Here is a 24,825-nt window from a genome sequence, read left to right on the forward strand (position 1 = left end):
GTGGCTTCTCTTGTTGCGGAGCATGGGCTCTAGGCGTGTGGGCTTCAGTACTCGTGGCTCATGGGCTCTAGAGCGCAGGCTCAGTAGTTGTGGCACACGGGCTTAGTTGCTCCGCAGCATGTGGGATCTTCCCGGACCAGGGCTTGAACCCGTGTCCCCTGCATTGGCAGGTGGATTCTTAACCACTGCGCCACCAGGGAAGCCCTCTTTTAGTATCTTTGATAGCTTTACTCGGTGGAACCTGTTGATGGCCGGATGGCCAAATGACAGTGTGGGTCATCATTGGTTGTGAAATGACATTCTGGGTCTCAGAGAGGCATATTTTCACCTACGGAGCCTGGCATCTGGCCACCTAAATGGATAAAACATCGTGATTTGGATCTGGGTTGTGTTGCTAATGAGAGTTTGGACGGTACCAGGAAGGGATTTGGCTGTGCAGTGTGTGGCAGTAGAAGGAGGGAGGGGGTATGGAGAGTTCAGTGCTGTGATTCAGGTCCTCTGCGACCGTTGACAGGGCCTTGGGAGAGTCCTGTGCTGCAGGGGCCCAGGCTTTGTCTGCGACTTCTCTGCCCCGCCCTCAGGGTTGTCATGGGGATTAGATGAAACACACAGATGAGAACATGCTTGGGAGACCAGAAAGGGCCGTAAGAATTAAGAGCATTATCAGTATTCAAGCAGCCTTCAGATAACAGAATCATGGACCCAGAAGGGGCCCCTGGAGAATATTCAGTCTCAATTCAGACCCAGGAGAGCACATTTCTCATAGTGATGAGGGAGATGGTTTCAGGTGGGACACATTTTAATAGTTATATATATATGTATATATACACACACTTCTGTGTACTATAAAAATACAGGTATGACATCAAACCCTTTTTTTTTTTTACTGGCTATTTTACTCAGATTAAGCCTGAGTAAGAATTTTAAGTTAAAAAGTATGGCGATTTTAAGGTAAAGATTAAACCAGTAATAGTTCAGTAGTAGACAGATACAGCCCAAATGGGAAAGTGACCCCTTGAGTAGAGGCTGGGAAACTTTCAACAGGGGGTCCCTCTGGTGCAGCCTGTGAGGGGCGGGTCTTAGCTGGACGCTTTCAGAGGCAGGGTGCTTGACGCCCCTTAAATCAGTTTACCCCATTTGGGGATTCACTTATCCTGGCAGAGTTCTTTTCTTTCTCCCTTTAACCCGTCCTGCTGGATCTGTGCCACGTGAACCTTGACAATCGTGCTTTCCTCCAGCACAAGCAGCCTGTGCTTTCTCCAACTGCTCCTCAGGTGGCATGGCTTAAAGACAGCCTCTCTGGAGGTCTACCCTCTCTCCGCTCCCTCCCTCCCGTCTCTTCCTTCCCTTCCTTCAGTGAAGACTTGTGGGCTGGGCTGGGGTAGATGCTCTGCATTGGCCATCTCTAAGCCTCACAACAGTTTTGCTGTTAGCCTCTTACAGATGTGGAAATGGGGGCTCAGGGTGGTTAAGTAGGCATCCCCACGGCCATGGCCTGAGAGGAGCAGAGCCTGGAAGGAGTCTCACCAAGGTCTCTCTGGTCCTGGAGCACATGCTCCGTCTGTTACTCGGTGCTGCTCCCAGGACTGATGACTTTGGTCATTTGATGACACGCCCCTTCTCTCCTGGTGCTCATGGGACATGGCCCACAGGGTTCTGGCCATATATAATCAGTGCTGCAGTGGAGCGAAGGCCTCGTGAGGAGAGGGGACAGAGCAGTTCATGCACAGCGACGCTGTGAAGCAGCAGAAGCCACGGAGGTGCAGGCGTGGCTGGTTGGCAAGAAAGGTAGAGGGAGCCTAGATGGAAGTGGTTTTCCCCGACTCTCATTAATCTCACTGGCAACCAGGAACCCCTCCATCATTTGTGCACTTGGTATATTTTTTAATTTTCAAAAATATAAAAAGATGAAGGATAATATATAACAAGCACCATGTACCCATTACCCCAAATGAGCAGATGCGACCGTTTTGTCGGCACCTGATCCCTTTGTCAGGGCTTCAGCGCATCCTTGGTCAGGAGGCCTGGCTGGCTGGGCCTGCCCTCAGCCTCCGGCTGGCTTTTAGAGCCTTGCCCCCAAGTTTCCATGTCTTGGCTCTTTCACCTCCACGTCCCCAGCGAGTTCACTGAAAATGCCACCTGGGTCTCCATCAAGGTTGTCGATAGATCCTTTTGCTGCCTGAACTCACCCCGGGGAGGACTGAGTGTGCATCTCGGGATTGAACCTTTTTCAAAAAGTTCCTCTATCCGAGTACATACTTGCCTTGACCACTGCGGCTTCAGGCCAGGCTGTGGAGCATCATTTAGTCAGAGCTGCCCAAAGCGAACTGTAATTTAAATGGTAAATGTATATATTTGGAAAAGAGAGAAGAAAACCCCATGATTTTCTTTTTGTCATTAGATGACACCGATTTGTGAAGCCGCTCATCGTCAACAATCTTGAGCAAAATACATTTCTGGTCTCAAGTGCAGGACTGCTTTATAGGAAGGAAGACCAGAGTGCAATGTAGTACCTTTGTAACCCCTAACATGGCCTTGCCAGCCCTCCCTTTCCTCGGCTCTCACAGAAAGATGGTGTCCCAGGTGTGTGGTCCCAGGTCCTCCCCTCTGCCAAGCTCTCCAGCTGCAGAGGGGGAAGCTCTCCTTGATGACAGGAGACAGGAGAAGGCTTCTCCCCCAACTGTTTGCAGCCTCCTGCTACCCACCCCGCCCCCGCCTGACTCCACTCCCGGGCTGGAGCCTGACGTGGCCCATTTGCAGGTAGCTTGGGCTTGACTTAGGACAGATAGCAAAGCACCACTTCTAAAGCTGCGCAGAAAAGATGAAAAACCTTCTGGAAAAGCCTTGCATACCCAGGCAGATTCCATTTTCAAGGAGTCAAGGAGTTCAAACTGGGGACAGAGGTGTGAACGAGTTTCGTAATAGAACACGGAGATCTGAGGCGGTCCCCGAGTTTTCTTTACTAAGTGGTGAGAATGAGTTGAAATGTTTTCCATTCCCTAGTTGCCGACAAAGGATAACACTGCCTGCGTCCTTTCCCCTGACTCCATGGAGATGCTGCAAAAGCCAGCAAAGGCTGGGACCCCAAAGACCTCAGAAGGGCCTGCTTTGTTGGCGTTTGTCTTGCAGTAGAAGCGGTCAGAGACTGTACCAATGAAGGCAACTAAGCATATTCTAAAGTCAATTCCTATTGGTTTATGCAAAAATACATATACATGTTATGTTGACGGCCTACTTTTTAAAGAAAAGCTTTGGTTTAAAAAGAATCTGCTATACCTACTGTGTGTTAGGCCGTCCCTAGTATCCTAACTACCCAGATTCAAAGTACAAATATTTGTAGGCATGTGGTGCTGTGTGGAGATTGCTGAAGATGCGCTGGAGTTGGGGAGGCCCACTCTCCGCTTAGGGCTATTTTTAGGGGGGTCTGGGGACAGGTTCTTGCCTCCCCAAAGCATATTATATATTCACTTGAAGAGCAAAATTCATTTTAACTCAGTTCCAGTTTTTTTTCTTCTTCTTCTTTTTAGCCTTTAGAACTTTAACACACCTTCTTGAAAATTCCCCCTTTTAGATGACCGCCCAATTCACCCCTTTATATTTTAAATCCACTGGGAATGGAGGTCCCCAGGAAGAGGCGGAGGCAAATGCATCTTTCTTGGCGAGTACCATTCTCTCACAAGGAGGCTCAGCAGCCCAAAAATAGCATCGATCATGGTCTTCTTTCAATGCCTGCTTTATTGTAACTGGAGATGATGGAAAAGGGTGGAGCCACGGTCCCAAATCCTCGGGGGCATATATTAAATACTAACTTGTAGGAGATGTGTCTTCTCGGTGGTCGCCGTATCATTAAAAAACTCAGGTTGAGATTCCCCGGGCGACAGAGTCAAAAAGGCCTACCATTCCCTGTATGCTCCGCACACCCATTCTCTTCCCGGAAAGGAAGTCAGGCCCCGGTGGCCTGCTGGCGCTCCCGGGAGCGAAGGTCAGCTGGCATCAGAGCCTTCCGGGCCACCCCACTCAGTGACCCCCGGCCCTGCCTGCCCGCAGTGGCCCCAGTCCACTTATCTGGGGCTGGGTGGGTGTTTCCTGCATGTTTGAGATTTTAAGCAGGAAATCAAAATAAAGAAACAAAGCCTTTGTTTTACTTCTGGGCTCAAACTGGGGATGGCTGGAGGGATGGAAAAGGGGAGTGGGAGCAGGTCACTTAGCACTTCCACCCAATAACCATTCTAATAAAGCACTCAACAGGGGCTGTTTTCTCCTTAGGGCTGGTGTGTGTGGATAGGAAAGCTGGGTGGAGGCTGGGAGAGCCTCTGTGTGGAAGGAGGAAGGAGAGGGCCCCAAGCAGGGTCTGGCACCACCAGATTGGCAGCCAGAGGGGCCTCGGAACCTCAGCCCTCCCTCCCTTCCTCAGAAGACCCACAGGAGAGTGGGAAGGGGCCCGGGCTGCAGGCCAGAGGGCCCCCCTGCTGAGTCTCTGCCCCCCTACCTGTCCTCTGTGTGACCTTGGGCAAGTCCCCATCTGCCGTGGGCCTCCTTAGCGGTGTCTGTAATAGGGACAGTGCTGCTGTGACACATGTCTCAGGCATCCCCACCTCCCTTTCTCCTCTAGCCCGGTCATGCGGGGCCAGGCCCTCATCCCACATATGTGGAAATGGAGAGGTGCTCGCCCCAATAGATCTTCATTCTTCCCCAAAGAGTTTCTCCCTGTGCAGGTTTTCTGAGTGTATCATTTATTTTTCTTTGAAGATTACGCAGTCATTGATGGAAACTGTCCCCATCTGCAGTGTTTCTGGGGATTGCAGGGTGGGGACCATGCCAGCAGGCCATCTGAGCTCCGGGGTCAGCTGCCACACTTTGCGTGGGTACCATAGGCGTGGCTTCCTCATTCCCTAAGCCCCGCTGAGCCACGGCTATTGTACGTAACAGGCTCTCACCAAGGGCCTCTGAGAAAGGGGGCTGCCCCTAGCTTAGAACGGGGCAGAAGTTAAAACTGAGCGTCAGACACCCTTCCCTTGCCTGCTCACACCCTTGGAGACTTTCTCCCAGGCTCTCTGTCTCCTCAAGCCTAGTTGACTGCCATTTTCCAGGGACCAATTTTTCTGGGCACTTTCCCCCAGAACTTCTGAAAACTCCCAATTTCCATTACTTTTGACTATAGAGGAGTAAAGACATGGAGACAAGGCTGGGAGCCTACCCTTTTACTCCTGAAAAGAGCCAATAAAGAGCTTGTCTGAGCAAGAGGCATGCACCCCAGACCCACACCGTGACCTTCTGCAGGAACCACAGCAGGAGCTGTGGGGTGGTTACTGTCACTGTTCCAAGCCAGGTCAGAGTCTTAAGTCGGGCTTTCCCAATGACCAGAGCAAACTCAAGTGTTAATCTTTTTTCCTTTGTGTTAGGACAGTGTTCAGAGTAGCTGTGAGGATTAGAGCTGATGCAGATCAAGATATTTATTGAGCATCTTCTTGGTGTCAGGCATGCGCTGGGCTCCAGAGATACAGCGGAAAATAAAACGGAGGATGGGCCCTGGCCTCCTGGAGCTGACAGTCTGGTGGGGAAGACACATTACATCATAAACAATTAGGCAACTGAGTGCAGCATGCAAAGTGCTGTCAAGACAGACAGCTGGGTGTCTAGGGAACTAGAGCAGTGACCTCACCTAGTCTGAGGTGCTGGTCAGGGAAGTGTGGCATGTGGTCAGGACATGATAAACAGGCATTCTAATGATCGGCCCTGGCCACAGCACTGGGTCTGATTCCACCTCCAGCTGATTGCTGCTACCCATTCACCAAGGATAGTTTTGCACGGAGAGGTTTATACGTAATTTGTCCGAGGTCACACAGCTAGTAAGTGGCACAACCAGGATTCAAAACTGGGTCCGTTGGATTCATTTCCACGCTCCTGACATCTGCTCTGCCTCCAGCTTTACCCTACTTGGGCTCGTCCCCCGCCCGCCCCCGCCCCCCGCCCGATAGCATGGAGCTCCACAGTTTCTCCTTTCTCTGCACCCCCGAAACAAGCCAGCACGGACTGTGGGTGGTGATCATTCCTCAGATCGTCCCGGAATAGAATGTGCTTCCTTGCTGAACCCTGGGGTGGCCCAGCGGCAGGAGCAGTGATCCTTCATCCCGCTGGGTGGCTGAGGTCTCCCTGTAGAGGAGGCTGCGCTGTGCGCCTCTCGGGCTGAAGGTGGTGATTCAAAAGCAGCCGCTTCCTTCCCCTCCTGCCCCGGTCCTGAGTGCTCTGGGGCAGCCTGGAAAGCAGCCTTATGTGGCCCCAGGAACCCTTCTGTGCAGTTTGGTGGAGGGGATGTTGGAGAGAGTTCCCACAACATACTTATGAGGATGACGATGATGATGACAGTAATAGTAACACTGTCTGTGCCAGGCACTGTTCTAAGCACTTGCGGGTATTGGCTCATTCTGTCCACAGAAAAACGCTGTGAGGTGAGGACGTAGATAACAGATGAGGAAACGGAGGTGCACACCCGGGTTGAGTGATTTGCCTGACGTCACATTCCCAGCAGAGGGGCAAATGCTTTGATTCATGACTTCTTATAAAAGTGCTGTATATAGAAAAAAGAGAGGTGGGCGGCCGGTCCCCTGGCCAATGGCGGCTTCTAGATGTCTCCTGCCCCTTGGGAACGGAGTAGGTCTGCCCACTCTGCCCTTTGCCCCCTCTGCATCCAGGACTCGCTGTCTGGCCTGGCCAGGCTGGGTAGGAGGGCAGGAAAGATGTAGCCACTCTATAGGGTTTGGGGAGAGAGATGTGAATAGTGGCCTCCTCCCCTTCCGGAGTTTGGCAGGGTCCCTGAGAAGACATCCCTCCCCACCTCCAGCCTGGTTCAAGCCTCCACAACAAGGCGGCTGGACCCTCCCACCCTGGTCCTACTTCCCTGGACTTTCCCTTTGCTGAGGAAAACCCCACACCTCCCCGGCCGCTCATTGCGCCTCGTGTTCAGGAAGTTTCCCTTTTGTTTTGCCCCAGCCCTTCTCTCTGCAGTCTGCTTACTCGTTTCAAATGGGGATTGGGTCACCTCTCCTCACCTCAGGGAAGGGCCTAGATCCTGTTTCTTTCTCATTGTGGGTCGAACATAAAATTTTTCACATTTTTCATTTATGATGTTTAACCTTTTGAATACAAACGATGGAAACAAATCAAAGCAGTGGTCATTTTTGAACGTGCCTTTCTGCCCTCTTCCTCCGAGGGCTCTGCCGTGCTCCTGGGGTGGCTGTGTGCTCTCCCCCAGCTAAAGACGGCTAGACCGGAAAGTTTCCAGGCTGAGTAAGCCCTGCAGCTGCTCCGCAGTGTCACTGCCACTTCCTTTAACCTCACACCTCTTTGCGGCCGAAGCTAGGCCAGGCCAAGGCAGTGCCAAGGGTCGTCTGCCTCGGAGTGGCCACACCACTCAATGCTGGCATGCTCGAGGTGGCAGGGTAGCAGCAGGTGCCCTTATGGGCTGCCCGCCCCCCACCCCAGGGAGGTGATTTATTTGGCTTATATAATGTGTAAAACTTTTTAATTGGTAGCCAACATGTAAAAAATCATTTTCACATAAAAATTCAGATTTCTGGCTACCCTTTAAAAATTTTGACTGTCTGGAAGCCCCGTTGCAGATATGCTTCTGTCATGGCGGTCAGGTGGTGGAAGGTACCAGTGGCCTCCTGTTTACCACAGGCCCCACTGCTCCCTATTGCCAGTCCCTGTCCCCTTCTCTCATTTATCGACCTGGCCTCTGCCTACACATGAGTTTGGGGTGTCCATTTGTCTCCTGAGTCCCTCTTTCTGCTATTGTAGGGTGAAGCAGTTGAGGTAGTGGGTCAGGTAGGATGCGGGGGGCTGGAGTTTAACCATTCAGCCCTGGTGAGAAGCATCCATCTCATAGGCAGGGGGTTGCTGACACAAAGGGAGGCCTGCCCCCGGCATCCAGGCCTTCCCTTTGCTGTCTGTCACCACCCCTGCCCTTCTCCTGGGCCGCTTACCTGCTGCGCTGGTGTGAAGCCATAGGTTCCACGAGGCAGCAGCTCTGGGCTGGGGCAGCGCTGAGGGACAGCCTGTGAAGCTGTGCTCCGGTTGCCTCCGCTCGGGAGAAAGACAGTATGAGAACCTCTGCCTTGATGCCATCAGGGAGTTCTGGGGACGGGGTGTGGCATCCCCAGCCCGAAGGCAGGGATGGTCAGGGAGCTGGGCCCTGGGAGCTACAGGGGGCTCGGTGCTTGGGAGTGTGGCTGACAGGGAAGGACCCCCTTACGGTCACCCACTCCTCCTCTGGGCTGGTGCTCACATGGTATCTCCCTTGTGAGGGCCACCACCCCACTTCTCTGTGTGGCTCACAGCACTTCAGCCTACCCGCCACCCAAGCAGAATCCCAGCCAACTCCCAGGGTCACCCCTGCATTTGGGGAATGCAGACGGCAGACGCCGGAAGCGTTTCTGTGCGGAAAGCTATGCCAGGGCTCCAGGGTGACCCCGAGATAAGGAAAATGAAGCCCAGCCTGTAGCCCCCAGCCCCACCCCCGCGGGGAAATGTGACAGTAAAACAACTCCCAGCTCCTAGCTTTGAAGGGAGAAGAGGCAGCGTGGCCATGTGGCTGAGCCGGGAGCTCGTGGTCACTTGCAGGCGGCGATGCGTGGCATGGACAACCATGGAATCTCGGGGACCTCAGGGGCTAAACAGAGCCTTCTCCACGAGGTGGCTGTGATGAATCAGCGGAATAGCGGCTGCAAAGCACTCTGGCTGCCACCTGCCACCTGGCGGCACTTCGTAGACGCAGGCAAGGCGGCTCAGTGGAAGGAGGCCTGGGGAGCAGGAGAGGCCGGGAACGAAGGGGTGGCTTCGGGAGCCTGGGGCGCAGGGCGGCCGTGCCTCCTAGAGGGAGTGTTTTCACAGGCCGGGGAGAGTGAAGAGGCAGTGCGGGCAGACAGCATTCCCTGGCAGACTCCGTGAGGCCCTACGAATTGGGCACCGCCCCTGCCCCCAAGGACGCCGTACTAGGAATCAGTGGGAGAGAGGCTCTGGGCGCCGGGACGTGATGCCGGGCAGCTCAGGGAGGGCCCGTGGGGAGAGCTTCAGGCACCGGGGCAGTTCCCAGGAGGAGCACTGCGCCCGGGCTCAGTTGAGGGGTGGCCGCGCTGGAGTGGCGGGAGGGCGGCGCCAGTGAGGGGGGCCCAGGCAGAGGGCAGAGCCAGCCACGGAGGGAGATGTGCCACGAGGTCTTGGCCTGGGATTTGAGGTAAAGGGATGTTGGAGCTGGCGGGGGAGGCCGAGGAGAGAGGGGCAGGGCGGGCTGGCGGGGGTCCCGTGTGCGGGGTTGAGCCTGAGCAGCCCGGGGTGTGGGGGGCTTGCAGGAGCCCCTCCTCCAGGCATGGGCCGAGGGAGCAGCTGAATCAGGATGCGGAGCTGGCTGCCAGCCTTTGGGGAGTCTGAGAGCCTCACTTTGGGGAGCCCCAGAGTGTCCAGAAGATGACCCTCCGCATTGGGGTGATGGCCAGGGTGACTTTCCTGATGGGCATGCAGATGCCGGCCTGAGGCTGGGAAGCTCCTCCTCAACTGCAGGGGGGACTGCCCGGCCCTAGGGAAATCGGAATGGACCCCAGGACTGAGAAGAAGAATCCAAAGATAAAGCCGCTTCCTCCTCTCTGCCCCTCGAGGAAGCTGCGGGCCGGGCGGCAGCCCTGCCCCTCACCCCTGGACTGAGTGCAGCCCCAGCCTCCCTGTGGTGGTGGGACCCGGGGACACAGGGGGCCGGGCATTGGGGTGCGACCTCAGCCCGTGAGGACGTGGGCCTGTGAGGGCCAAGCGGCCAGGTGGCAGCACCCCCGTGGCCCGGATATGCCAGTGGAGCACGTTGTTCTGAAGGGTCGTGCGGACCCTGAGACACCGAAGCCCCCGTTAACCCCTCAGCCCGGAGACCCCCGCAGACCCACCCAGCCGCCTGGGCTAGCTGGGCGGGGAGTGGGGCAGAATTCTAGTTTTTAGTTGTCGGTCTGGATGCCAAATCCCAGCTTCACCCTTTCCCAAGCCGTGCCCTCGGGCACATGCCTCAGCGCCTCTGACTCTGCTCCCCGCTGGTAAATGGGGAGGCCAAATGCCACCCCACACAGGTCTGCCTTTGGGCCTTTGTGGCCATGCCAGCTCCGCCTGCATGACCTTCCCGCTCCCACCGGCCCTGCAGCCCTTTCCCGTCTGCTTCCCCTCTCCTCTCCTCTGAGCTTCTGGAGCCCTCAGTTTGTCCTGTGCGAGTTATGCAGCGTCCGCTGGGCTTTTCTGGCTGGTGAACTTCACTGCGGTCATCAGAAAGGGCTGTGGGCCTGCTGGACCGTGCGGCCTTCCAGCGAGCCTGCATGGCGCGCCTGTGGGGAGGGGAGGGTCCGGGGGCCTCGGGGTCACGCGGGGCCCCTGTGCTCCCCACCGCCTCGCCCTGCAGCCCCTGCGCTTGTTCCTTCATCATTCTGTGCTGAAGAGCAGCCACTGCATGCCCGGCACTGTGCTTAGTGCTCTGGATACAAAGGCAGACGCCCCCAGACGTCAGGCAGCCAACAGGAGCTCCTCCCCACTTCCCTTCCCCCCGCACCGCACACGTCACACATTCTGCGCTCCAGTCACACGTGTTGCTTGCAGAACTTGGCACCTTCTTGGTTTTCCACACCTCTGTGCTTTACAGCTTTGCAACTTCTGGACCTCACCTGGGATATGCTTGTCCCTATCACTTCCCTTAGCTGATACCTACTTGGCCTTCAAGACCCCATTTTGTCATTGCCTCAACCGGGAAGCTTTCTGCAATGCCCCCAGGCTGAGTGAGATGCCCCCCGCTACCCCTGTGCTCCCACTTAGCCTTGTATACTGTAGTCCTCTGTCTGTCTGCCCCTCCCCCCCCACACCCCATGAGCCCCAAAGCCAGGCGCTGGGGCTCATTCATCTCCGTCTCCCCAGCTCCGAGGACCAGGCACATTGGAGGTGCTCTGGGAGTACTGACTGGACGTGCAAGTCTCCCGGATCTGACCCTCTGTGTGTACTGGGGGAAGGGTGGCCAGCACCGGTGGCCTGTCTACTTTCCTCCTCCTGGATCATTCTCCTCTGGGCTCAGGAAAAATGGGCCCTTTCTCATGTCATGTGTCCTTAACAGGTTTTTCTTTCCAAGGATAAATCCACCAAAACAGGAGGAACCCAGAGAGGGGCTAGGCTTTAGGATGGAGAGCACTTCTGGGTTTAAAGACCAGAGGGAGAAACCGTTTCATGCCGAGTTCCCAGCAATTCGGTATCTGCTGTGCAGTCTATTCAGTGAACAAGCATCTCCTGAATATTTGGGGAAATGTCTTTGAGGAGCTTAAATCTCCTTCATCATTGGGTCAGCAGTATGCGGGGCTTGTCGTCCTACAGCATGGCTGCAGGAGGCTGCCCCCCAAGGCGGAATGGGGGAGCTGAGACCAGCTGGCAGATGGGCGTGAGAGCGCCCCGAGGACGGAGTGGCGAGGGGCTGAGTTCCGTTGAGCTGTCATCTGTGGAACCAGCCAGTTTGCAGGGCATAAGCTCAGGAAAGACTCTGGAGAGGCAGGAGGGCTTCCTGCAGGAGGAGGGATGTGAGATGGACTTCGAAGGATGCTGGTGATGGTAACTCCCTGATGTTTATTGAATGCTCTCTATGGGCCAGACACTGGGCCAAGCAAATAAATGTAGCCTATCATGACCACCACAAGTCAAATGCTGCCACTGTCCCCACTTTTACAGAAGAGAAAACCGAGGGACAGAGTGTAAGTAACTTGCCTAAGGTTGCAGCTGTGCGAGTTCCTAGCTCAGGCTCCTTGGTGAAGGGCTCCAGTTGAGGCGCCAGCCCCCAGCTTGGCGGGGAGCAGCCGGTGTGTAGGAACACAAGGAGACAGGCTGGGGCAGGGACCAGCACAGTGGAGAGGGGCCCGACAGGGGTGCTGAAATAGGAGGTCTCAGAAGCCCCTGGTGTTCCCACGATGCTGGGCAGCTGCCTGATCCCTCAGCTTTCTCCCTGGTCCTCAGGGCAGGAGCACCTGGCGGTACCAGACCTGTGCCCTATTTGGCAGACTTTGTCCCAGTTGGGATGGAGGGCGCGTGTCTGTTCCCAGTGACTAGTATTTACCCTGGGTGCCCCTTGGACCCTGACCTGCTCGGCTGCTTCTCCCACAGGGGCAGCAGTCCGGCCTTGGAGGCCTCCCTGACTCTGACACCACCTCCCTGGCTCACTGCTGACCTCTTCCCAGCACTTCGGATCTGCTGCCTCTGGCCTGGCCCGCGTCTGCACCCACCCACCACTCTGCCCCACGAGAAGTTGCCTAGCCTGGCGCACTGGCCATGGGCTCTGGAGCCACACTGTTGTGGTTTTAGATCCTGGCACTGCTGCTTTCTAGCTGGCTGACCTTAGAAGAGTTACTTGACTTCTTTGTGTCTCAATTTCTTCAATTGTAACACGGGGACAAAGTTATACCTCATAGGGTTGTTACGACAACTAAATGAGTTAATTTGGTAAAATCTTCCAACAGCATCAGACACATCGCCTACGTTAATTAAGTGCTCCTATCATTTTTAACATGATCACCCTTGTAATTATTATAGCAGGTCATTTCTGGGACTCACAGCGCTGGGTTGTAGATGGCTAAGCTCCAGGCTCTGTCAGGAGGTACTCACACACTAGCAAGTAAGACCCTAGTGTTAATAGTTGTGATATAAGGAAGCACGTGGTACTTGGGGTTCATGAGTAAGGTCAAGGGCCTGGCTTACTTCAGGCATTGGCCTTTGTCTGGATCTCAGGACTCCTGTCTGATATTTCTGCCCTGCTGTCAGCAGTCCAGGTGTGATCCTGGCAGAGGAGCTTGGATTTGATGGGGTAGAAAAGCAGGGGCTGATGTATTACCCAGAAGACTTGGGTAACAGAGTTCTCCAGAGGTAGCCAGGCAGGCTCCCCCAGAAGGTCCTGAGCCCCTCCCATGGAACAGGACAGCCAGTAGGTGGGATGTTTTGGAGGGAACCTAAAGAGTAGTGGGTTCGATCTGGGACGGCAAACAAGTTTCCTCTCCGGACCAGTCACCTGGTTGTGGCTGCCAAGGGTGCTGCGTTGAAAAGGGTTGTAAGACTGAGCAGGAAAGAGGACCACGATGGACTGTGGTGCCTGCCATTGGCGCTGGGAAAGCGGGGGAGGCACCCATGCCACATACCATCCAGACCTGCTGATGTTTAAGGTCCTGTACAGCATAAAACAACACACGGTGGGATTGGTGGTTAAATCTTAATAATCAAGTGAGCTGAATGCGCTGGCTTCCCGGAGGGGTTGAGTGATGCAGTGACAGTGCTGGGCTGGGATTAGCAAAGGTGGGAGACAAAGGGCAGAGCAAAGTCTTAGGGAGGGGAGAGTGGAGCCTTAGGGATGCCAAGTGGCCTAGACCCCTGGCGGGGCCGCACGCCACTTTTGCACAGCCTGCAAATCAGCAGCCCTGGGGAAGCTGCCCATTTCTGGGAATTGTGCAGAAGGGAAGGGCAGCTCCTGGAATGCAGAGCCGTTTCCTCCACATGGGTTGGGTCACCCCCCAATGTATCCTCATCCCCCTGCACTGGGCACACCCAGACGTCACAGAGATGAGATTAGCTTCCCAGGGCTGATTCAGCTCAATGTGAATGAAAGTCCATTCACTCTCCCAAGAGCTGCATTAATAATGAACGTGTCCCCCTCTTCCAGCTTTATTTACCAGACAACTTGTAGTTTGACAGATGGGGTTAGGGGAGGTCTTTAAAAGAATTAGTATGGAAATAGAGAAGCAAAAAGCAGTGAAAACTAAACCTTCAATTAAGTTGGTAGCATCTTTGGGAGAGGCTCTGGGATGACCACTGCCACAGCTCCTATAGTCAGAGAAGATGAAGAGTGCCCTATGGGTTACGAGTCAAAAAGACAGTCAAGGAAAAGTCCTGTGATGTTGCAAAACTAATGACCGAAAGAATTCTAGGCAGTGCAGCACGACGGTTCCAAGCCTGACCTTCGGTGTCTGATCCATCCACTGCTGATGCCCACTAAATAGTGGGGGTTGTTACTGCCATGTAGCCTCTCCTGGGCACCTCTTCTTCTGGCTAGGACTATGACATCACTTCGGAAGTGGTGCTTGGGGGATGGGGAGCATGGAGAGGCCAGGAAGCCCTTGAGCCCCTTGACAGTGTCTGCAGCCAAAGCCATTTCTTTTACCATGTGCCCACTTAGAAAAATGGGCAGTGTTCTGGGCTGTTCTTCTGGGAAACAAGCTCTCTAGAAGCCCTAGAAACTGGGAACTTGGGGAGAAGGAGGCAGATTTGGTAAGAGATAATAACCACTGGGCACTGCTGTTTTGGGGGGCTGCTGGGGCCCACTGCTGTCCTAGGATTTATTACTGTGTTGGGTCCTCCAGCAGCCCTATGCGTTCAGGTGCTCTCAGGGCCATGGATGGGGCAAGCAGGGGTCCAGATCACTAGGCTCTACCACATTGCAGGGAGCCCAGGGGCCCAACTGCTTTGCACATCAGTGCAAATATGCCCTCACTGGGGGGCCCTCCAGTTCCCCCCCCCCACTGGGACTGTAATTACACATTCTTGAGGGTCCTGTTCTGTTTTATAGATGGGGAAACTGAGGCTCCCTGAAGTTAAGAAACTCGCTCCACGTCACACAGGGAGTCCGTATCAGAGACACAAGTGGAACTCAAGCTGCCTGGCTGAAGAGTCCAAGGCTATGACTGACGCTCCACCCCAAGCTGCCCCCCTGAGAACAGAGGGGGCTTTGCACAAGGCTTCCCAGGAGGTCTCAGGAACTCCCTCCAAGCACACTTTGAAAATTGCTGGGTGAAAAGGTTATTCTGGGGTCATGGGTCCACCCAGCCCCCACTTCCTAGGGACACGAGCCTACCCCTGTCCGAAGGGAGGGTGTCACGCCCTGCTTATTGGGCCAGTATGGAGTAGTCAGCGAATACACCCTGAGGTTCCCACGTGTTGGGCCCTGCCTGGCCCTGTGAGAGGTCAAGAGAATGAGGAGACGTGGCTGTTGTCCTCTTGGAGCTCCCCAGTTGCTGGGAAGACGAAATCTGCCATTCAGGAAACAACTTCAAACCAAGCAGGCCTGGTGCTAATCGTGGGGAGAGAAAGGGAGCAAAAGACAGCCACCAAAAAAGTTTATTTCTCAGCCGAAAGATGCCTAAAGTTTTCGTATACACGTCATTAAAATCGTCGAGGCAGTGATACTGCCTTTTAGAGAGAAGTTTCCAGTTTGAGCCGGGGTTTGGGTTGCTCGGGCACTGGGAAGGGCTCTGGGAGCGGGGGTTGCCATGGGAACCAGCGCTCGGCGCCTCCTCCGCCCAGGGGCTGCGGTTCCAAAAGTTGGTTTCTGAGTGGAGTGGGCTGTCTGGAACCTCGGAGCCATTTCCCATGGAAACAGTGTTCTAACTGATGGGTGACGTTGCCACACGAACCTATTTAATCTGACTGCAAGGGAGCTGAGGTGGCAGCGGGGCTTCTGATGGGGGCGGGGGAGGAGGCTGGGAACCGCGGAGCCTCAGAGTGGAGGGAGGGAGGGAGACTGTGGGTCCGCCTCTTCTGGGAACAAAGTAAACAGGGCGAGAGAACAAACATTTGAGCACCTTCTTTAAGCTGGGCTCGCCTCATACATTTTAATTTCCCGCTTAGAGCAATCCTGCAAAGGATGATTCTCTAGCCAACTCTATCTTTCAAGTAAAAAAACTGAGGCTGTGAAAGGTTAACTCGCCCAGGGTCGCTCAGCTGGTGGGCAGGAGAGTATCAGGCACGGAAAATTGGTGGCGAGACTTTAAAGGGAGCCCCGGGCCCACCTTATTCCACCCTCCCACCTCGAAGGGGCCATCTATGACCCCCAAATGGTGAAGAACCAACGTTCTAGAATGATCTCCAAGGTGCCGTCTAGTTGAATAGACTGGAGAGGAGAGGGATGTCCTAAATGGAAACAGTTTGCTCCTTAAGCACCGACCAACATTTTATCCTGTGGCGACTTTCGTCACAGCCTCTGGTGACTTTAAAAATTCTTTCTCCACACCACGTGAGATCAGCCGATTTTGTAGGAGTGTGTTGCACGCCCCTTGGCGTTTTGACTGCCCTCCCTGTTTACAAAGACATCATTTTAGTCAGGGATTATTTCGGGGGAGGTTGAAGACTGGAAAAACATGTGCATGAAGAGAAGATCTGCCCGAGAGCCCTTATAGATTGAGGGGTTTTCTGGACTCATGGTCCCGCCTTTGTAAACCTGGGCTCACACTTGCTTCCAGGAAGGGTCTTATCTGTGTGATCCGTCTGACTTGGGAGAAGGAGGGAGACAGTCCCAAGGCCTGGCTGGGAGAGCTGCCCCCGAGCCCTCTGTGTGGGGAGGCCAGTGCTGTGGCTGGTGGGTTGTCTGATGGTTGTTCAGAAAGGCCATTGTTGGGCCCCCAGTTCTTCTAGCTGACGTATGTCCTTGCTGATGTGGTGCTGGGCCTTGGTGATCCAGGGAGGGACGAGTTGCATCCCTGCCCTGTTGTGTACAGTAAGTATAGAAAACTTCAAGTGTGGTGGTGGGCTCTGCACCAGGAACTGTGGGGCACGGGGTCGAAGCGGGTGCCTCCCGAGAGGCGATTCCTCGGCCTGGGCCTGACCTGTGAAGAGGTCTGCGCTCTCCCCAGGGCCCCAGTAGGAGGTGGGGTGGGCAGAGGGCTCCATAGGGCCACAGGGCACACTGGGGAACACAGAGTTGCTTGGGAGAGAGTAGTGTCAGAGGCTGCAACGTGGGTCCCACTGGAGAGGTCAGCGATGGCAGCCAGTGACTGCCTTGAATGTCCAGTGAAGGGGCGAGGACTTGACCCATCAGCCATGGGAAGCACTAAAGGGTTTCTCCCCACGAGGGACCCAGTCCAAGGTTTGTGTTAACCGTGCATTCTAACCCTGTTCCACTGAGTCTGAGGTGGGAGGGAACCCCAGATTGGCCCCCCGTGGTCTCTCAGGGCCCAACTCCTGAGTGCAGGGCACTGTGAAAGGAAATCAGCCCTCATCTGACCATTTCCTGCCAGCTGCCTTGCTTCGCAAGCAGAGGGCGATTTTTTTCAAGTCCCCAGGTGGTTCTGCTGTGGGTGGTCTGAGCACCGCCTCAAAGGTTGGTCCTCTATCATATTTACTAGTGTATTTCTCATCTTGTTTTATCTTGAGAAGAAAATCAAGGGAAACGGTTTTCCTTCCCGATACCTTCCCACCCACTTAGTATTTTTTTATTCACGTTGCTGCCAGCGAGAAGGGAAGGGAGCTTTCATTTTTTATTTATTTTAATTTTTTTTATTGAGGTATAGTTGATTTACAATATTATATTATCTTCATGTGTACAACATAGTGATTCAAATTTTTTATCGATTATACTCCATTTAAAACTATTATAAAATATTGGCTATATTCCCTGTGCTATACATCATATCTTTGGAGCTTATTTATTTATTTTTTACATCTTAATTGGAGTATAATTGCTTTACAATGGTGTGTTAGTTTCCGCTCTATAACAAAGTGAATCAGTTATACATATACATATGTTCCCACATCTCCCTCTTGCGTCTCCCTCCCTCCCACCTATCCATGTGGTCACAAAGCACCGAGCTGATCTCCCTGTGCTGTGCGGCTGCTTCCCACTAGCTATCTATTTTACGTTTGGTAGTGTATATATGTCCATGCCACTCTCTCACTTTGTCACAGCTTACCCTTCCCCCTCCCCGTATCCTCAAGTCCATTCTCTAGTAGGTCTGTGTCTTTATTCCCATCCTACCCCTAGGTTCTTCATGACATTTTTTTTTCTTGATTCCATATATATGTGTTAGCATACGGTATTTGTCTTTCTCTTTCTGACTTCACTTTTTTTTTTTTTTACGGTACGCGGGCCTCTCACTGCTGTGGCCTCTCCCGTTGCGGAGCACAGGCTCCGGACGCGCAGGCTCAGCGGCCATGGCTCACGGGCAGCCGCTCCGCGGCACGTGGGATCTTCCCGGACCGGGGCCCGAACCCGTGTCCCCTGCATCGGCAGGCGGACTCTCAACCACTACGCCACCTGGGAAGCCCGAGCATTTGTATCTTCTTGGAAGGGAGCTTTAAAAACAGCCTCTTTCATAGGCAGACACGTTCACGCTGGCTTAGTGTCACCATCCTCCCCAGGCTAGGACAGCGGTTCATTTTTGTCTCCCTCACCTCCCCTCTGGCCCCTTTGGACCACCAGCTCTGTCACGTGGGAGAGCTCAGTGTGTTGAAGGCTCAGCTTAACCCCACTGTCATCCCCACCTAGGGGGGATGGGGGAACCAGATGCTGGGGCTCAGCTGGCACCTGGTCCTTCTATCCCGCACCAAAGGAGTTATAAATCCCCACTCGAAGGAGAGGGAATCGCACATTTTCAGGTGGCCCGAACATTTTATTTGGTGGAAATATTTTTTTTAACATCTTTATTGGGGTATAATTGCTTTACAATGGTGTGTTAGTTTCTGCTTTATAACAAAGTGAATCAGTTATACGTATACATATGTTCCCATATCTCTTCCCTCTTGCGTCTCCCTCCCTCCCACTCTCCCTATCCCACCCCTCCAGGCGGTCACAAAGCACCGAGCTGATCTCCCTGTGCTATGTGGCTGCTTGGTGGAAATATTTTAATACTGTTCAGCTTTTCTGATACACAAATAGAACACATGCTTGTTGTAGAAAATTGAAAATCTGAGAAAGTGTCCCTAAGTCCCCTGTAGAGACAGCTACGTGCCAATCCTCTCTATGCCTAGAACCACCCTAGACATGTAGATTCATAGATGGTAGCTTCATGGAAGTGTAATCATATGTACTTGCTGTTTTGCAGACTGGCTTTTTTTTTTTCCGTGTATATTATAAACCTTTTCTAGGCTAGGGAATATCGTCCTTCTGAATGGCCGTATAGTATTGCATTGTATGGATAAATTTTTCTTTAACTTGCCCCCCAGTATTTAAGTTATTTCCGTTTTTACCCCTGTTCTTAACATCTTTGTACACTTGTCTGATTACCTCCTTAGACTACATTCTCACATGTGGTATAGCTTTGAGAGAGGATATGTCTGTTTTAAATTTTGATGTATTTATGCAAGTGTATTCTCAGTCCAGTTTGGACAGATTTACATTCTCACCCACAACGTGTGAAAGCGCCTACTTTCCCTGCCACTGCAGGGAAACCCTAAATGTCAACATCAAGCTTCAGTAACTGCAAAAGATTAGGCAACGACTCTCACCTATAGCCCCATGCAAATCAGCGTGGCCACATAACCTACATTTGTGTCTAACGTCCTTTCTGTTGAAATCTAGAACGGAGGACTCTTTTAGAGCTAAGAACAACTGTGAAAACCCAGCCCTTTAATCTATTACGTAAGGAAACTATGGCTCAGTCAGTGGCCTTCCCGAGCAGCAGTGATTGCACACAGGACACACAGTTCGTTGTCCCCTGGCGTGCTGCCTGCCCCCCTACCCTTCTATGAGTCCTGAAGCTACCCAGGAATGGCCCTACCAGAGGTGGTTTGTGCGTTTCCCTAGTTAGCATCTTAGGTCCCTGGCAACACCCTCAAATTGTTCTTTAGGTGACTCTCCTCCCTCATCCCGCACCAGTGTTTAGCCTTCGGTGCTGTCAACCTCCTCCTTCTGGAAACCCTGGGCTTCCATCACCGTGACAGATCCTGGTTTCCCTCCGATTTTTCTGAATGCTCCTTCCATGCTCTCTGCCCGCCTCTCCTGCTTGGTACTTTGTGATGCAGTTTCCAAAGTCACTCTTCACTTCTCTGCCATCACCTCTACACAGCCAGTCCTTATCTGTTCAGGCTCAACTGCTCTTTAGGATCCTGGTCCCATATTTCCAGCCCCTGCCTAGTCAGCTTAGCTCAACGTTTCTCAGCCTTGGCACTGTGGACATTTTAGGGTGGTTCTGGGGGTGTTTTCCTGGGCATTATAGGATCTTTAGCAGCATCCCTGGCCTCTGCTGACTAGACGCTGGTAGCACCCACTTGGTTTTGGCAACCAAAAATATTTCCAGACATTGCAGATATCCCCGGGGGACAAAATTGCCCCTGGTTGAGAACCACTGCCTTAACTGGACTCAACGTCATCAAAATAAAACTTATCCCTGATCCTCCTCTTCTTCCTCCCCAGCTAAAAGAGGGGTTGACCAGATGTCACGAGAGTCTAACACGACTTTCTACATGATAGAGGCCAAGGAGATCAGAGAACAGAGCCAGGATCACAGAATTCTGAGAGTTGGAAGGGGCTCAGAGACGCTGAGCTCAGCTGTGCTAAGCTGTTGTGACTGTCTTTTCCTTTAAGCTCAGACAGCCTCCCATTCTTCTCAGCACCACAGTCCAATGACCAGTTGATGTGAAAGGCGAACCTCCTTGCCCTCCCTGCTCAGACTAACGCCCACGTGTTTAACTGTACAGGACTAGGGCGGAATTTGATGGTGGAAAAACTTCGTTGACATGGCCTTTGGCTGGTTAAAGGCCGTGTGGCATTATATCCCCAAGACCGGGCCTGGCACATAGTTGACATTCAGTAAATGGTCGAATAAATCATTTTAACAGTTATTGTCTCTGGGTGAGGGACCTGGGGTAGCACTTTTCTCTTGCATGTCTTCATTTTCAAAACTTTCTACAACTGGGAGTATTTGTTACTCTGTAAGAAAGGAGGAAGCCCCGTGAATATTTTCCCCTGAGTCAGAGAAGAAGAAGCCCCCTGTCTCATTCCACATATCTTGCCTCCCCAGGTCTGACCTACCAGCAACATGGCGACCAGTGCCGTCCCCAGCGACAACCTCCCTACGTACAAGCTGGTGGTGGTGGGAGACGGGGGTGTGGGCAAGAGCGCCCTCACCATCCAGTTTTTCCAGAAGATCTTTGTGCCTGACTATGACCCCACCATCGAAGACTCCTACCTGAAGCATACAGAGATTGACAACCAGTGGGCCATCTTGGACGGTGAGACGCGATGCAGCCCTGCCTGTGGGTGGGGCGTTACGCGGGGGTCAGGGAAAGTCGATAGGCTTCAGCGGGGCATGCCAGTTTCTTCTGTGTTGCCATTATGGGATGGTTGGTATAAGGCTGTGTATGTTTTCCAGGGTGAATTCTGAACAACTTTGTGGAAACCAAAATGTGTATTCGAGAAAGAGGCAAGGCTAGAATCAAGCCAACTCAGTGATGTCATGTTTATTTCTCTCTCATCAGAAGCTCTGATTAACATTTATAGATGTCTCTAGCTAATTAAAAAGGGGGAAATCAATTTTTTCTCTTAATAAACATAGTTTATTTGAAAACTGTCCCTGGGGTGGGGTGGGGAGTCTTGCATCTGACATTGTGTTTCTAGTTTAGTCTAAGTGGGTCTGGAGTAGCAGTTCTCGAAGTGTGGTAGCCAGACCAGCTGGAGGGGCACCAGCAGGAAACTTAATCAGAAATGAAAACCCGCAAGCCCTACCAGTTCAGAAATTCTGAGGGTGGGGCCCAGCAACCTGTGTTTTAACAAGCCCTTCAGGTGATGAAGTTAGAGAACCACTGTTCTAGATTCTTACTGATTCTTACTTTATACCATCTGAGTCTCGAAACAAAGAGCCATTAATCATAGAATGTCATTCTATGACATTTGAAAACCACGGGGATACAAGTCCTCTCTCAGACATGTGATTTGCAAATGTTTTTTCCTAGTCTTTGGCTTGTTTTTTATTCTCTTAACAGTGTCTTTCAAAGACGAGAGTTTTTAATTTTGATGAAGTTCAGTTTATCAGTTTGTTCTTTGAGGTGACTCTCCACCCCGCTTCGTGTTGTGTCTGAGAAATCTTTGCCTGACCCAAGGTCACAAAGGTTTTCTCCTATGTTTTCTTTTAGAAGTTTAATGGTTTTAGGTTTTATATTTAGGTTTATGATCTATCCTGAATTAATTTTTGTATATGGTATGAGGTATGGGACAAAGTTCATCTTTTTGGTATATGGATATGCAGTTGTCCCAGCACTATTTGTTGAAAAGATTGTCCTTTCCCTACTGAATTGCCTTTTTTGTACCTTTGATGAAAATTGATTGTCCGCATATTCTGTTTGATCTGTTGTCTGTCTTAACACCAATAGCACACTGTCTTGGTACCTGTAGCTTTATAAGAAGTCTTGAGATCAGGTACTCTTAAATCTCCAACTTCCTTCTTTTTCAAAGTTGTTTTGGCTAGCCGAGGTCCTTTGCATTTCCGTATGAATTTTAGAATCAGTTAAATTCTAAGATTCTAGATTTTTTTTTTTTTTTTTTTTTTTCCCGGTATGCGGTCCTTTCACTGTGGTGGCCTCCCCCGTGGTGGAGCACAGGCTCCGGACGCGCAGGCCCAATGGCCATGGCTCACGGGCCCAGCCGCTCCGCGGCACGTGGGATCTTCCCGGACCGGGGCACGAACCCGTGTCCCCTGCATCGGCAGGCGGACTCTCAACCACTGCGCCACCAGGGAAGCCCTAAGATTCTAGATTTTGATTGAGATTGTGTTGATTCATATTCGTATGGATGAATATGAGGAGAATTGACATCCTAACAACGCTGAGCCTTCCAACTCACGAACACAGTATCTCTCTCCATTTATTTAAGTCTTTTTTAATTCGCTTATCAATTGTTTTGTAGTTTTGAGTGCATAGGCCTTTTACATATTTTGTCAGATTTATACTTACCTCTGTATTATAAATGATACTGTTTTTTTAATTTCAGTTTTCAATTGTTTATTGCCAGTATATAGAAATACAATAGAATTTTATATATTGTAACTTGCAGCCTTGCTAATTACGTATTAGTGCTAGTGGCTTTTTTATAGGTTCTATTAGGTTTTCTGCAGAGATGATCATGTCTGTGAGTAAAGATAGTTTTACGTCTTCCTTTCCAATCTGGATGACTTCTGTTTCGTTTTCTTGCCTTATTTCATTGACTTAAAGACATACTTGTCTTGTTCTTGATCTTCAGGAGAAAGCTTTCAGTCTTTCAGCATTAAGTATAATGTTAGCTGTAGGGTTTTTATAGATGCCCTTTATCACGTCAAGGAAGTTGCTTTCTATTCCTAGTTTGCTGAGAGTTTTTTATCAGGAATGAATGTTATGAATGACATTGAATGTTATCAGGAATGTGATATTGTCAAATGCTTTTTCTGTGTCTATTGAGATGATCATATGGGTTTTTCTTTTTTAGTCTTTAATATGGTAAATTACGTTGATTAGTTTTTCTAATGTTAAACCAAGATTGTATTCCTGGGATAAACCCCACTTGGTCATGATATATTATCTTTTTATATATTGTTGGCTTTGATTTGTTAAAAGTTTTTTAGAATTGTTGCATCTATGTTCTTTTTTTTTTAATAAATTTATTTTATTTATTTTATTTTTGGCTGCATTGGGTCCTCGTTGCTGTGCACAGGCTTTCCCTAGTTGTGGCAAGCAGGGGCTACTGTTCGCTGCGGTGCACAGGCCTCTCACTGCGGTGGCCTCTCTTCATCTCGGAGCACAGGCTCCAGGCGTGCAGGCCTCAGCAGTTGTGGCACGTGGGCTCAGTAGCTGCGGCTCACGGGCTCTAGAGCACAGACTCAGCAGTTGTGGCGCACGGGCTTAGCTGCTCTGCGGCATGTGGGATCCTCCTGGACCAGTGCTCAAACCCGTGTCCCCTGCATTGGCAGGCCCACTCCCAACCACTGTACCGCCAGTGAAGCCCCATCTGTGTTCTTGAGAGATGTTGGTCTGTAGTTTTCTTGTAATGTCTGAGTAATTCTGGCTTTATAGAATGACTTGGGAAGTATTCTCTCTTTTTCAATTTTCTGGAAGAATTTCAATGACATTGGTATTACTTCTTCCTTAAATGTTTGGTAGAATTCACCTATGAAGACATCTGGGCTTGGAGTTTTCTTAGTGGGAAGGTTTTTAACTGCAAATTCAATTTCTTTAATAGATATAGGGCTATTCAGGTTATCTATTTCTTCTCCAGTGAGCTTTTGTAGTTTGTGCCTTTCAGAAACTTGATCGTTTCATCAGAGTTATCAAATTTATTGGCATCAAGTTCATAATATTCTCTTATTATCTTTTTATATTCCGTAGGATTTGTAGTGATGTTACATCTCTCATTCTTGATATTGGTAATTTGTGTCTTCTCTTTTTTCCTAATCAGGCTGGCTAGAGATTTGAAAATCAATGCCATTGATTTTCACAAAGAACCAGTAAATTGATTTTTCCCATTTAATTCTATTGATTTCCATTCTTATGTTTAGTGTTTCCTTTTGCCTTCCTACTTTGGATTTAATTTGCTCTAATTTTTCTAACATCTTAAAGTGGAAGCTGATGTCATTGATTTGAACATTTCTTTAATAAGATATTCATTTTGGTGCTATAAATTCCCCCTAACCACTCATTTAGCTGTATCCCACAAATTTTAATATGTTGTGTTTTCATTGCCATTAGGTTAAAAATACTTTCCAAGTTCCCTTTTTATATCTTCTTTGACCCTTAGGTTATTTAGAAGTGTATCATTTAGTTGCAACTATTTAGGAATTTTCCAGAGATCTTTCTGTCATCGATTGCTATTTTAGTTTCATTGTGTCAGAAAACATACAATATATTATTTGAATTCTTTAAAACTTATTGAGGCTTGTTTTATGACTCAGGATATGGTCTATCTTGGCAAATATTCCACGTGCACATGAAAAGAATGTGTATTCCACTCTGTTGGGTGGGGTGTTCTACGAATGTCAACCAGATCAAGCTGGTAGTGTTCTCTAAGTCTTCTGTATCCTTACTGATCTTCTGTCTACTTCTTCTGTCAATTAT

At 51.1% G+C, this 24,825-nt stretch overlaps 1 protein-coding gene across 3 annotated transcripts in view; it reads left to right on the forward strand.

The window, feature by feature from the left end:
• The window catches only part of MRAS (muscle RAS oncogene homolog), a 57,776-nt gene that overhangs the window by 4,428 nt on the left and 28,523 nt on the right, over window positions 1-24,825 (forward strand). For all 3 annotated transcript variants that reach the window (XM_027091567.1, XM_027091565.1, XM_027091566.1), the window contains exon 2: window positions 20,769-20,979. In XM_027091567.1, the coding sequence (XP_026947368.1) occupies window positions 20,787-20,979 (193 nt within the window). In that variant the 5' untranslated portion in view covers window positions 20,769-20,786. The remainder of the gene's footprint in view (window positions 1-20,768; window positions 20,980-24,825) is intronic.

The sequence above is a fragment of the Aethalodelphis obliquidens genome, unplaced genomic scaffold (assembly GCF_003676395.1).
Source record: "Aethalodelphis obliquidens isolate GAN/ISIS:26980383/991018 unplaced genomic scaffold, ASM367639v1 scaffold72, whole genome shotgun sequence".
Lineage (NCBI taxonomy): Eukaryota > Metazoa > Chordata > Mammalia > Artiodactyla > Delphinidae > Aethalodelphis > Aethalodelphis obliquidens.